The following is a 14347-nucleotide window of genomic DNA, read 5'->3' on the forward strand; positions in this document are numbered from 1 at the left end:
TATATATATATATATATATATATATATGTACACACACACAATAGAAAAACCATCTGATAAATATTGCTTCTGTGTTTTAAATTAAAGCATTTACGTCCTGTTACACATTTATGCGTTCATATCGTGATTTACTAGTAGTTCATTTTCTCTCAACATTATCACATCATGAGAATCTCAAACTGGCTTGTTTTTACTCCACATCTTGCCTCCTACTCTGCCCTGAAAAGCCTCTGAGCTCCTGCTACGCTTTGGTGTCATTCACTGGCGTCCTTCCTGCAACAAAGAGGTAGAGTGACAAATTAAAAACGATGTCTTGGTTTGTGATCGGAGGCTTGCGATAGCAGGTCTGCTCCACTGTGGCCGCCGAGGCTTCAGGCTCAGGCTCAGGTTTATCCTTCATTTGTTGTTTGTGTCTTTGACGACAAGAAGCCACATTCTGTCACTGGGGATTTTCTTCTACTGACAGTCGACATGATGTGCTGGTTTCTTTTGTGTCTATTTACTGGCAGGTAAACGGGAAGGGATGAGTTCTGCAACTATTGCTCAGAACTGAAATTCTTTCTCTGTGGATTAGACTTTCTTAGCTAAAGATTTACTCGTGCAGCGTGCAGTGCGCTCTATAATTTTTTAGCATCTATTGATGTGTAAAAAGCCCTAAAATTAAGTGTCAGTTGTTTTGTAATGCAGCATATAAATATTTTAGAAGGTAAAGGTGCTAATACCATAAAAAAAAAAGCTACTCAAAGTTGTTTTATCTTCAAAATTGCAGATATCAGACAGAATCAGCTGTTTCGATGTCATCTTGTTGAGATGTTTGCTCTATGAAAATGTGCACACATCTAGCTCACTTGAAAGACATTCTCTTTTGTTAATTATATCACCACTAATGTCATCTCAGATTTTATTAAGCTGGTGTTTCTCTCTCTTTTTTCCAGGTAGTTCTGGTGTTCGTTCTCAGCATCGGAGCCCTTGTTATATACTTCATAGATTCCTCTGAGTAAGTACCTCGTCTAATGTATTGTCACCACGTCTCTTAAAGCTGTGCTTGAGGTTTGGCCCAGAAGTAGATGTGCAGGTGGGCCTCAAATTAACTCAGATGTTGTGACTTAATCATAAGCTTGCAGAGTTTCTGCCTCGTCTGCTGAGCTTTTCCAAATTGTGAAGTTCTCAATCTGAAGTAAAAAAAAAAAAAGTAGATATCTAAAAATGATCTCTTCCTAATAATTTAGTTTGCTGTACATGTTAAATCAGTCTATTTGTCTATCTGAATCTCATCTTGGCTTTTATCAGACGCTTTTTCAGGTCAATTGTTGTGCGGCGTCTGCTAACGTGCAATCTCTGCCTTGATAAAAAATCTGTTCGATTGCCGTCATAACCAGATTGGCCTTTTCAAACCGGCAGGAATGCCCGACTTCCTGTTCAAAACAATCGTCGTCGTTCATCAGACCAGAGGAAATGAAAACGTCCTTTCAGCCACATGTTCCACAGCACACTGTTGCTGCAGCCTGATACCGCTCCAACGGGAAGTGCCATTAAGAAAGTGCAGCAAAATACACCAAGATAAAAGCTTTTTATCAGACCTGGAGGGAGAACCTTCCTGCTGGGAGCGCCGTGAACGTGGCAGAGGGGAGAAAATGTGCTTTAAGCTCGCGTAATCAGGCTTAAAGGTCCTGGCGGCGAGCATACAGGTTATTTTTATTTCATAAGATCACTGGCAACAAAGAGCTTGGGCTCATTTTGTTGTGGTTTTGCAGGCATGATCTTATTTCATTATCTTTGTCAAGCTCAGGTAGAGTTACATCCTAAGTGAAGCCACCTGTGGCCTTGTATTCTCAGAACTTGCCCCCCAGTCTCTCTGATAAAGCCTGACCTTCAGCCTGTGTCTTCACCTCATGTCATCGTTAACGCCTTAGTTAAGAATAAAGGTAATGCTGCAGCATCAGTGGCTTACATTTTAATATAGACGTGTCATTTTAGTTCTCATTCAGTCTTTATTTAGACTTCTTTTTTTTCCCCAACTGTGTGTCAGCATAGTAAGCCCAAAGTTGGGCAGTTGGATGGTTTTTTTTTGTTGCTTTTTTTAAAATTGTTTTGACGTGCCAGCCAACTGTAACGGATTTAGTCCTGGTCCTCCTGATAATTAGTCCTGTGAGGTTGCTGTGGCTGTTTTATGACGGGCAGCCTGACCTGATGGGAGGAGACACAGAAGGAGATAAACACAGCAGACCCACTTAGAGGAGATTCGGAGCAGAATTTAAAACATGGTCAGTAGAATAACAGGAGCCCTGTTCTTTCACCTAAATATCATATAAACGGTGCCAGTGAGAAGTTAACTTCATCATGGGCATGAATTAGGGCTAATAAAGACGAATTCAATTTTTTATTTATTTATTTTTTTCTCCAGGGTTCAGGGATTCTACAACATGTATTTACACTTAGTTGTTGGGAACCCACAGCATTTCCTTTTGCAGAACAAGATTCTGGCTTAATTCTGGTGGGAATTAAAACCAGGTAGTTGTCTGAAACAGACCTGGCTTTAAGCATAGTTCATCCACTTTAAAGCTTGTTGATAGCAAAGAGCATGTGGTTGAGGAGGAACTTGCTAAGAAGCAATTAACCCAATTTTAGGGGGAGAATAAATGTATTAAGTCTGCGTACACCAAGTTGACAGTGTGTGAATTAGAGAATACATCCAAGAAATTTACAACTTGTGCACCCAAATCTAAGTTTTAAAATTCATTGACATTGCATGTTGTTTAACCAGCCCACACTAAAAAAAATGTATTTCAAAGTTCTAATTTGATAATTTATAGTGATATAGACCTAAGTCCAAAAATCTGTTTTATTTTTTTTTCCAACCACAAATAAACAACGCTGTATGCAGTGCAATTGACCCACTTGTTGTCTGTGAGGGAGATGAAAGTTTGCCAAAGGCTACGTTATCACACGGTGAAGATCCAACATTTATGCCTTCTGCAAATTTAGGTAAAGGTTAAAAACAAACAAGTCAAATCTGGAGAAATTAGGAGGCAGCGAAGGTCTTTGATCTGAGACTGGACTGATTCGAGACTGGAATGATCAGAGGAACGTGACGGTGGGCGTGTGAGAAGAGTGCTTCTGTGAGCAAGAGGACGTTCCGATCCATATTGGGATTGATTCTGTTCCCAACTCGGCCTGGAACTCAATTATGCTGCTCTGCAGGTCTGTCTCCATGGTACGCTCTGTCACCCTGCAATAAAAGGGATTTGCAAGGCTGAAGTGTCATTACTGTGAATGAGGGACTATTTGGAGTGGCAGAAAGGGGTTTTGCCTCTGTCTTTTTACTTTTATAGATATTAGTGTTCCTTTGTTGTTATATTTATAAGATGTCACATTAAGAGGATGAAGGAAAAACAAAGTAGATCCTGAGGTACTTTTTATACAAGACCATCAGAAACAGAATAGTGAAAGGTGCCTTACTGTGGTCCAACATCTGTTCACCGTTTTTATTTCAGAGTGGAGTTGGTTTTATGCAGACATATGGTTCTACAACTACCAATGACATAAGAATCTCTTTCAGAACAAAGAGCTACTTTCTGTTTTAGGTTCAGAATCGGATCAGACGCTTGTAGAATAACTTAGCGTAGCATCAGACGCAACACAAACATTTTGCACTGCTGCAGGGCGCAGGCGTAAAGCCAACCTTGTGACCAAAAACATAAAAAACACAATAAAAAAACAAAAACAACTTTCTTCTGAATTTTGTGCTTTTCTAAAATTCAGTACAGCTTCCCAGCAGCCAGAGGCTCGAGGAGAGGAGACGTCACAACAAACCTGCTCAGCCAATTGGAAGTGAATTTTTTTCTATGGAAGAAAGTTGAGTGGAGATGAAGTGTCATACCACAACATTTTAAATCTGACAGACAGAATCTGTGCAGCTAATAATGACCTTAATAATAACCTTAGTCACCTTTGTTTTTTGCATTTGCAGAATGGCACAACACCAGTTCAGCGGGTCGAAAAAACATTAATTAATCGTGAGATATCAGCTTATTATTTTGGGAAAGTTGCTCTAAGAGATTTTATTTTACTATCTCTCCATTTTTAGAACTTGAGATGGCAACAAAATTAGACATATCCACAATAGTAATGAAGCTGCATATGTAATATACCATCTAACAGGGTTTTCCCACCTTGATTAAATTCTGGATGACATGTGAGGCAACGTCGCCGACCTCCGTTCAGCAGCAGAATATCAACCAGCCACTGCTCTGCATCAGCTCGGTTCAAAAATAATCCCTAGGTACTTAATCCTGCTTTAGGAACTCCATAAAGACAGTGTTTCATCAGAGTGAGTCTATTTTTATTTGATTTTTTTTTTTTTTTTTTACATAACAAAAACAATGTGCTATAATCCAGGAGGCATTAGCACAGTGGGAGATTGCAGCTGTTGGTGTGCACTGGTGGACATTGTGAGTGGAGGTGGAAAACCAGCGATGTGTCTGGTCTCTGGCAAGCCTGAAACCTTCCCAGGTCGCATCCCAACCCCAACGGTCGTTATTGTTGATTTTTCCACTGCTTTGGAAAATATAAATGCTACCAACTGTGAAACTGTAAAGTTTTACAGCAACGTGACCGTTCTGTGTTTAGATCGTTTTAGCGAAATATGGTTCGCAACATCTTTCACATAAAACATTTATATTACTGTATGTGTAGCTGTCAAGTAAACTGTAATAACATTTGTTCATCATTGGGATTGGTTTTTGTTACCATCTCTAAAAATTTTCCCCGCTCTGACCAGCAGTTTCATTTTGACTCAATCTATTTTTTTTTTTTTTTCCATTCTGGTTTTAGAAAAACAGCAAAACGTAAAAACAAACAATCTAGACTCACAAAAGCCCAGACCAACTCAAACGCTTGCTTTTAGAGGCCTTTCATTACATTTTTAACATAACTAACCATCATTCTTCTAATTAATAATTGCTTCATTGTGTTTTTATTTGAATAAATAGTAAGTTAATCCTTTTTATCACTGCCACTGTCTTATTCAATGAGCCTTTCTATCTCAGCTGTGAGTGATGCGTTTAAAAAATATATTTCTAACTTTCAGGTTGTGAATATTAAAACACAATCACACTAACCAATTACTTACTCATTCTGCTTGGTTAATTATGTCTCTTTATTTGAATTCTTCGTGCCAGATACAAGCTTTTTGAGGGTGAGACTTCACTACATTGCTAGCACTTGCTATGGCTGCCTGATCGCATAGATGAAAACATGACTCCTGCATGCATTATTAACCCTTAAACTACTGCTTTTGGCCCTGCATTTCCATCCTGCTGTGTGCATAGGATGCGTAATGCAAGACTGAGAGGAAAGCAGCACCATTTTTTCCATTTGAGAACGATCAGTATCAGGAATACAAGGAATTCCTTGGAGATTTTTTTTTTTGCAGTTATTTAAGGGTTAACGAGGTATATCGACCAGTTCTTGCTTGTGTTACAATGAATGCATGCAATTTCTCAACAGATTAAAACAAGGAAATACCAAATTAATGCATCTTTTTTTTTTAACACTTGTGTTTCTCTTCTGTTGGAAGTCCTAAAAAAAAAACATTTTCAGGAAAAGAAGAATGCATCTGTTTTATGCTTTATTTTACAAACATGTTGCAATTTTTGATCTGTCAGAATTTTATCAAGGAAATAAAATTACTTTTTCCCCCCCCTTTGTCTCACAGTCCCATTGAGTCCTGCCAGAACTTCTACAAAGACTTCACCTTGCAGATCGACATGGCATTCAACGTGTTCTTCTTGCTATACTTCGGCCTGCGTGTAAGTAAAAGTCTGACTGAGAAGCTTAAAATATCTGGTTGCGTGTTCTTGTACAGTTAACGAGTGAAAAATATTTTGTCATTTTCAAACTTCTCAGAAAATCGACAGAAATATATGCTGAGAATGTATAAATTCTGTGCAACGTTCTTATTCTTCAACCGAATTATAAAATTTCATCTCAAAATTTCTGCTCTCATACTTTCTCTTTATTTTCACAGTTTATTGCTGCCAATGACAAGCTCTGGTTCTGGCTGGAGGTGAACTCGGTGGTGGACTTCTTCACAGTTCCTCCGGTGTTTGTGTCGGTGTACCTGAACAGGAGCTGGCTGGGTAAGGAAAGCAGAAAAGCTTAAACTCTTTGATGACGGAAAGTTTTTTGCTCTCTGTATGAATCAGATTTTGTATTTCTGACAAGAGTGTGCGCTAATGTATGTTCATTGAATAATGCTTATTTTGGCTGATTCCTTGTCTTTACCACTGGCTTTCAAGCACCATCAGGCTGCATTTGGGTCCCCTTCAAGTCCACCAGGGATTTCAAGCAATACCTGCAAAAACACTCTAATTAATTTGTCGTTTGAAAAGAACAAAATGAATGGAATGACGAGGCTTTGTTTGGTGGCATGACGCTTAGAATAGAAGTCAATCTACTAAATGTGTGAAGCTCATCACTCAGAGAGGTCTTTGAGAAATTACAGGATTACAAAAGGTAACTTATTTATTTATTTTTTTCTGAATTTCAGCATCGTTAACAGAATTTTTTTTAATTTTTTTTATTATTATTTTTTTTAGCAGCAAGTGTCCCTGGCTTTAGATATGTAGACACAGATGGGCTGAAACGTGAAAGTGTGCAATTTTCTTCTGTTATGTCCCAATGAGCCAATGTATTGTAACTCGAGGTGTGAAAGCAGGACCTGTTCTTGACTAATGCTGCCATCTAGTGGACATTCTGGATTTTGCTGGCCGTTTAGGATGTCACAGATTACCTTCAGAGGAAGTCATTGCTTTGTGCAACATGCTGTAAATTCTGTGTATTGGAGCAACCAGGGCAAGTTGGATTTAGCTTTTCTTGAAGGAAGCTTGTGTGAAATTATACTTCTAAAATATATTGTTGATGCACGTCTATGCTCTTCCCACTGTTCCGGAACAGGAGCACAGCACCTTGCAAATAGTATTTGTACAGCTAGTACATCTTCACGTTAAGTTTCAAACTAGTTCTTATGTGTTAAACCAACATAAGACAGTCGGAGGCAACAACAACCACAATAATAATAATAATAATAATAATAATAATAATAATAATAATAATAAACATTCCTCTGAGAATTTGAGTCCTAATGATCTTGGCTTCTTTTTCTTAAGTTCCTACTTCAAACTCCTTGGGCAGCACAGCTGCATTGTTGTTGCGTCTCTGTTGTGTCATTGTTGCTACCATTTGTGTAGGTGGTGTTCTTTTTTTGTTGTCCTTTTCAATCTTGCATGACTCAATGCGCAGTATTTAAACTGTGTCGACATCTTCGCTGTTTGTCCCGAACCGGGGAGGAAATAAAATAAAAAAAAATGCTCGATTGCTGCTTGAATTTATGTGAAAACGGGGTCAAGCAGGTGACGAGGTCATTAGCAGCTCAGGATTTTCTCTCTCCTCATCCAAAGTCTGTATGTTCCGCACATGCTGCTCACCCGGTCCTCCAATCTGCTCACCCAGTCCTCCAATCTGCCGATCCTGCTGTCACAACAGTTTGACACAAATTCTCTCTCAGTATTTGCAAATACTCTTTCATTAACATGCTCAGCTGTGTGTGACATACATACATGGAGAAATGTGGCATTTTAAACGGTATCTGTTATTTTGTGAAAGCAGTATCGGGCATCGATGCAGTCGGCATTTTCCGTGCAGTGTTTGGATTCTGATCTGGAGGGCAGAACGTACGAGTACTGCTTTAATCTCTGACAATGAAAATAATACGGTGAAGTATTAACTTCTCGGGATATGATTTTAATATTCCAACAGATTTTGTTCCCTTCAGAGACAAAAACTAAAAACACAAGCTGCTTTTATTATTAAGCTTTCACCAACATAAATGATTCCTTTGTCTTAAAACTGAATCTTAAGGTAATTAGACCAAAGATGCTGGTTAATGCTTTATAAGATTAATGTTGTGCCTTGCAAAAATGTTCTTGCACCTTGAATTTTTTAGTTGAGCACCAATACAAAGTAATAAGTTATAATGTAACTGACAAAGCAAATAAAAAAACACAAAAGAAAATAAAAACTCTTAGCTCATCTGGTGGCATTTGTATTTAGTCCCTTTTACTCCGACGCTTCCAAAATAAAATTGAGTTCAGTCATTTGCCTTCATAAGTCAAATAAATGATAAGTAGCGACCACCTGCCTCTTGACGGACATGCAGCAAATTTATTTCTCACTGGGGAGATTAGATTCACCGTTGCAGCTATTGAAACCTGTGTATGATTTAATCTCGGCTGAAGAAGGTACTCCGGTCACATGAGACCAAAATTGAATTTTTGGCCCACATGTATGGTACAAAAGTAATATACATCATCCCGATGACCCTAATCTTGGCCAAACGTTATAGAGGTAGCATCATGCAGTTTCTAAGCAGGATGAAGGAACCTGGTCAGAAATTATGGGGAGATAAATACAGCTTAATACGGAAAAAAATCAAGGAGAAAACCTGCAAAACACTGGAGCTCGAGGTCGGAGGTGACCGTAAACATACAGCCAGACTTGAAATGAGATGGATTCGATGAAAACATATTCATGTTAGAATGCCATAGGCAAAGTCTGAATGTGAATCTAATTAAAACTTAGTGGTAGGAGAGAGAGAAATCCTTTTCAGAGACGCCTCTGATCAAACCGAGCTTGACATTTTTTGACTTAAATAGAAATGCACACCACATTTCTATTTATCAAAGGTTTTTAGTTTATATTCTTTGTGCATATTTTTTTTGTATTTTAAACACACTTATGTCTGTGGTTAAAATGCGACAAAATCCGCAAAGGTTTGAAACGTACGAATACTTTTGCATGATGTAAAAATGATCATATGTTTAGTTAAGGATTAATTCAAACTAAACCATGTAGATATGAGATCAACATTTTTTTTTTTTTTCATTTATTAATCAGATAGCAAAATGTCCAATCTGCTATCTCCATTTTGACAAATATTTGTGAAACGGTCCTTTAAACGTTTCACTGTTTATTTTTGATGGATTGTGCAACTGCTTGAAAAAGGAGGGAAGAACATTCTGGAATAGATTATTTATTTGTATTCTACTCGAATATGTGAAGTTGTTATTTTTTCCTCAGAAAAAAAAAAAACCTCTCCAAATCTAGTGAAATGATCTTTTTTTTGTGTGTATGTGTGTGTGTGTGTGTGTGTGTGTGTGTGTGTAACCCCCCACTCTGACATGCACTGTAAGGATTAATCTTCTATGTAGAGTTTTTTTCTGCCGTGACACTGAATGACAGACGGAGCACTATCTATCAGCTGCTGTATTTTCTCCATTTGTGTTGACATCTCACATGTTGCGCATTTAGTTTCAGCGTCAACTCAAATTACAGTTAATACATCGGCTGCGATTAATTGAGGGATTATTTGGGAATCTATGACATAAACACACACACACACACACGCACACACACACACACACACACACACTAGTTTGACCACAACTTCTCAGTGTTCCCATGTACGGCTTTGCTGAATGATCGTGTGCAACAAAGATACAAGCTGTTCTCGTCCAAGATTAGAGAATGAACTTTTGTTCATGAGCAGCAGTTGTGGAGCCACTGAGATGAGATGTGGGTTATATTGTAAAAGCAACTGATGGGCATGAATGCAGTCTGGCCTCTTCCTTTCCCAGGATGAATCCTAAAGGAGCTTACACTCTAATATCCTGATGGGAAAAGGGCTTGCTTTAAGCTTGCACTGAATCGTCATGAGAATGCTGCAAAGGTCTGAGAGAAATCAGAGCACAATGCGTCTTCAAAAGAAACAGCTGATTTTGGTTGTCGGAGAGGGTAATATTTCTACTTGATTTTACCCGATGAGCCTGATACAGAAGAGGGAAAAAGTGGAGGTTTTTTTTTCTTCTTCTTCTTCCTCTTCTTCTTCTTCTTCTTGTTTTGTTTCATTGAAGCTGGAAGCCTGTTGCGGTAGTTTCTAGACATGATTCCAACAAAGATACTAGTGTACAGGGGCCCCGATGGGGACATGTACTCCAAGGCGGTCGAAAACACAACCAGACGCAAGAAATCAACTGGAGAGCTCTTCCAGAAGGGCTACAGGGTCAGGATGGGCCACGGGTTGGTCCCCGACAAGGAGGACCAGGACAGCTTCTGCTTCAGTCTCGGTGGATGCTTCCACTTGATTTCTTACTGGGGTAAGACCACGGAGAGGAAGTGGAGGATTGGCACATCCGTTGTGTCAGCTGGCGCAGGTTCAGGATTTGGTGACATAAAATGCTGCCAGCCTGGCAAACGCTTCCTGTAGAGCTTCGGTAAAGGAGAACAAGAGTTCACGCTATGAAAATGGTTTATTATTGCTCCTTTTTTTGGTTTTGTTAACATTCGCATAACTTGAGGTGGGAAATATTCGGTTCAGTTAATGCCAATGGAGATAAAAATGCACTTGATTTCCCTCAAATGTGGCAGTTTTGGCTGTTTTCATTGTTTATTTCGCTTCATGGCTGATGATTAACTAAGAAGCACAAAAAAAATTGTTCTAAAAAAATGTACATTTAAAAATCTAAATTTTATGCCATAAAAATTTCAAATATAATTTTTAAATATTTATTTGTATATTTTTTTCAAAGAGTTGTATTATTATAGTCAAAGTTCTACTTGAAGGAATTCATTGCTCTTAACTTTCTCTACAGACAATATTGTGATCCTAAAAATGTTTCATCGCAGTTTCTGAAGTGAATCAAGAATTAAAATATTCTTTTTACCTCATCCCCTTCATAATTTGAGTTGAAAATGTTTTACTTCCCTGATCAGCTCAGTTAAGTCATTTAGCCACACTGGAAGGTTTTGGAGTACCAATGTACTACTTAAGGTCCCCCCAAAGCATCTCAATTGGATTTGACTTTGGACTTTGATTAGGTCACTTTAAACTCTTTGGGGTTTTTTTTTTAGTCATTTTGTGATGGAGATCTATTCTTGTATTTTTCTAGATTGGGGGATGATGTTTTGCTCTTTGAGATATTCTTGCTTACTTCCTGCTGTTCAAACAAGTTTAAGTGATTAGTTGAGGCAGAAATCTGTCCTTGATGTTTTCTATTGAAATAGTAAAAAGATAATTAATTAATCATGATTAATTTACATAGGGTTATTGCCTCTTTTGAGCCAGGTTGACTTGTATATCTTTTTTCTTCAATAAATTGTCCTCATTTGGACATATTAGTCTAATATTATAATTTGTTTGCTCATAATATTGACAGGAAAACAAAATAAATCTTTGAGATTTGATTGATTGTATTTGGTTTCATTTCCCAATTCCTGCTTTAAATAATAATCACCTTATAATTAATTTAGGAACCTTTCTAACGCTGTTACTAAAATGCTTTCTTTATAAAAAAAAAAAAAAAAAAAAATCTGCTAATTTCACACGGGATTCAAGCTCAGGCTGGTTTTGGCACAGCTGGTTTCATTGGTTATGTCGTCCTTGAACTCTTGGCAACAGTCACCAATCCTGTTTTTTTTTTTTTCTTTTTTTTCTCTCCTTCTTCTATAAATACCCTCAAATTTAGGATTTGACGTCACCACTGTTTACCGATTCACTTTGGCTTGACAGAATCCACCTGTCTTTACTCTAATCCAGGTTTTCATCTCCTCCACGTTCACAGTTTTGCCTAGCAGGAGCGATGCTCGTGTAGGATAGATGCCGACCCAGCAAGAGGCTCCTGGAATTAACGGGAGAATGCTTTGGGTTGATGATGAGCTTCTTTTTATGCTTCGTCTTTAACTAGATTTTTCTGAATGGCTTTTAATAGACTAAGTGCTTAGAGTTACTTGTTGCTTTGGCTTTTGTTTTTCATCATTATGAATCCGCTAAAGCTGGTAAATATGGATGAAAGTATGAAAGGTATGATGTTGTCAAAGTCGAGCCACGATTAAATGCTGTTGTTGCTTCTGATTTAATTTTTACGAGTCCTGAACATTTTCTTTATGTCTTTTCTCACAGGTTTGAGGTTTTTAAGAGCCTTAAGGTTGATACAGTTCTCAGAAATTTTACAGTTTTTGAATATTCTAAAGACAAGGTAAGAGTCTCGATGTTCGCTCTTATTTTTCTTGATGTCCTCAGTCAGCAATGTTAAACTCAGCTGCTGTAAAGTGAATGTAAAATGTACTTTTAATTGATTAACGGGAACCTTAAAGAATAATTCCTGAACCAAGTGGCTTGAAATAAACCAGATTTCTGTTTTTGCTTTTGCTGCTCAGAATTAGAGCTTTATGCACAGATGTCATGTCAGGAAGATTATAGCATAACAAAATCCTTCAGAATAATCTTCTTAGTCATTGACTCAGATGAAAGTAACACACAAAGATGTGGACACGGTTTGTGCAAGGACATGTTTTTACAATAAGATCTGCAATATACATATATATATATTATGCATAGAGGTGTCCACTTTATTCATCACTCATGCACAACATTGATATTTTCTGCTTAGATTTCCATGAATTGCTTTTATTGGCAAAATAATTATTTATGTAAGGTGTTTATTAATGAGGTGTTCCTCATATATGTTGTGCAATACACTGTAAATAACTGCTTCAACAGCTGATGAATACTTCTGATGGATCTGAGGATCTTACTTTTACATTTCTGTTAAAAATGACATCCAGTGAGTAAAACAAAAATGACAGTTGCTATAATATATTATTGTCTTTTTTGCTTGTGTTTGTGTGTGCAATTAAAAACAGCAACTCCATTAAGTTGGTGAACTTGTGTTCAATCTTCATAAGCACATGGCTAACTGCAGCAGGCTTCATTCATTTGGTAAGTTATTGGCATCTATTTACAGGTACATCTCAGTAAATTAGAATATCATGAAAATAATAACATGTTCTTGAAAAAAGTAAATCAATTCAAAAAGAAAATGTGTTTATTTTATAGATTCATTCATATACATTCACATGGCAGTAATTTTCAAATGTGCACTTTTGTTAATTTGGATGTTTATGGCCTAATAAAAACCAAAGTTAGGTTTTTTTGGGAAAATTTAAATATTACTTATATAGACATCAGTTTCATGTTTTTGAATTGAATTACTAAATAACTTTGATGATTTCCTAATTTACTGAGATACACCTGAAGGCAAAGCATGTTACAAAGATTGCATATAGCAGTCCGGCACTGTGCTGTACTTTTTTTTTTTTTTGCCCTCAGTTAGTTGTATGTATTTACATTAATTCTATCGCCCCATTTTACATTAAGGGTAAACAAAATAATGAAAAAAATAACCTCTTATAAAGTTCAACAGTCTGATGATTTCACAATTTACATGAAGTAAACATATTTGTGCAATCGGCATAACATACTTTGGATTATTTTCCATTTTCGTGGTTCTGTAAATCTCAACCTCTCTTCCAGGTGGAAAACTCAGGGGATCCTTGGGAAAACTTCCAAAATTCCCAAACACTTTCCTACTGGGAATGTGTCTACCTACTCATGGTTACGATGTCGACTGTTGGCTATGGAGACGTTTATGCAAAAACCACCCTTGGTCGCTTGTTTATGGTCTTCTTTATCCTTGGTGGTTTGGTAAAAATCTCTCTTGTTACTTATTCTTGCTTTAAAATAATCTTTTTACCCAGATATCTCACCTTGCAAGGTGTTAAATCCTGGGCCTCAGTACACCATTCGACTTCTATTTATGATGTATTTTGTTCACTACTTCACCCACATATGTTGCACTGCAAGTAATGTATGAATCATACACAATACTACAAAATGTACAAGGGTGTGAATTTTGTTTTGGTACAGTTAAGCCCCAATTTTTTTTTTATACTCCTGGCAGATTTAGATTTAACTGTTTTTTTTTTTTTTTATTTCTCCGTGAACTTTGTTTCTGATAGTAAAATGAGGCAAGAATCTCTGAAAAAATAATACAACAGTGTGAAAAGACTGAAGATGTTGAAAATGGCTGCCTGTTTGCGTGTTGAGATTGGTATTTTGATGATTTATCTTTGGCTACAAGCTATAAGTCTCTGAGTTTGTAATACCTTCTTTCCATCAGTCTAATCTTTAGTTCTTCACACATATTCTCTATTGGATTTAAGTCCAGACTTTGGTTGGGCCACCGCAAAAATGTTTCCACCACTTCCAATCAGAAGAAACGTACTAAAATTAAGAAAATTACTTTGAATCTTAATTTGCCAAGGGTATAAATTATTTTGGGCCTAACTGTACTTGTTCGTTACTGTGGGTCTGAGATATCTAATAGGTTTGGTTTATTAATAATTATAAGAGTGCTACGGTTTCAGATGGTACCACCCTTCCTTTCCCCAT

At 37.2% G+C, this 14347-nt stretch overlaps 1 protein-coding gene across 1 annotated transcript in view; it reads left to right on the forward strand.

The window, feature by feature from the left end:
• LOC103142316 (calcium-activated potassium channel subunit alpha-1) overlaps positions 1 to 14347 on the forward strand; it is a 92568-nt gene that overhangs the window by 39356 nt on the left and 38865 nt on the right. Inside the window, 6 exon segments of the mRNA XM_016674427.1 lie at positions 936 to 997; positions 5717 to 5810; positions 6029 to 6140; positions 12017 to 12092; positions 12760 to 12835; positions 13430 to 13600. Coding sequence (XP_016529913.1) covers positions 936 to 997; positions 5717 to 5810; positions 6029 to 6140; positions 12017 to 12092; positions 12760 to 12835; positions 13430 to 13600 — 591 coding nt within the window.

This window comes from Poecilia formosa, unplaced genomic scaffold (assembly GCF_000485575.1).
Source record: "Poecilia formosa unplaced genomic scaffold, Poecilia_formosa-5.1.2 Scaffold95, whole genome shotgun sequence".
Lineage (NCBI taxonomy): Eukaryota > Metazoa > Chordata > Actinopteri > Cyprinodontiformes > Poeciliidae > Poecilia > Poecilia formosa.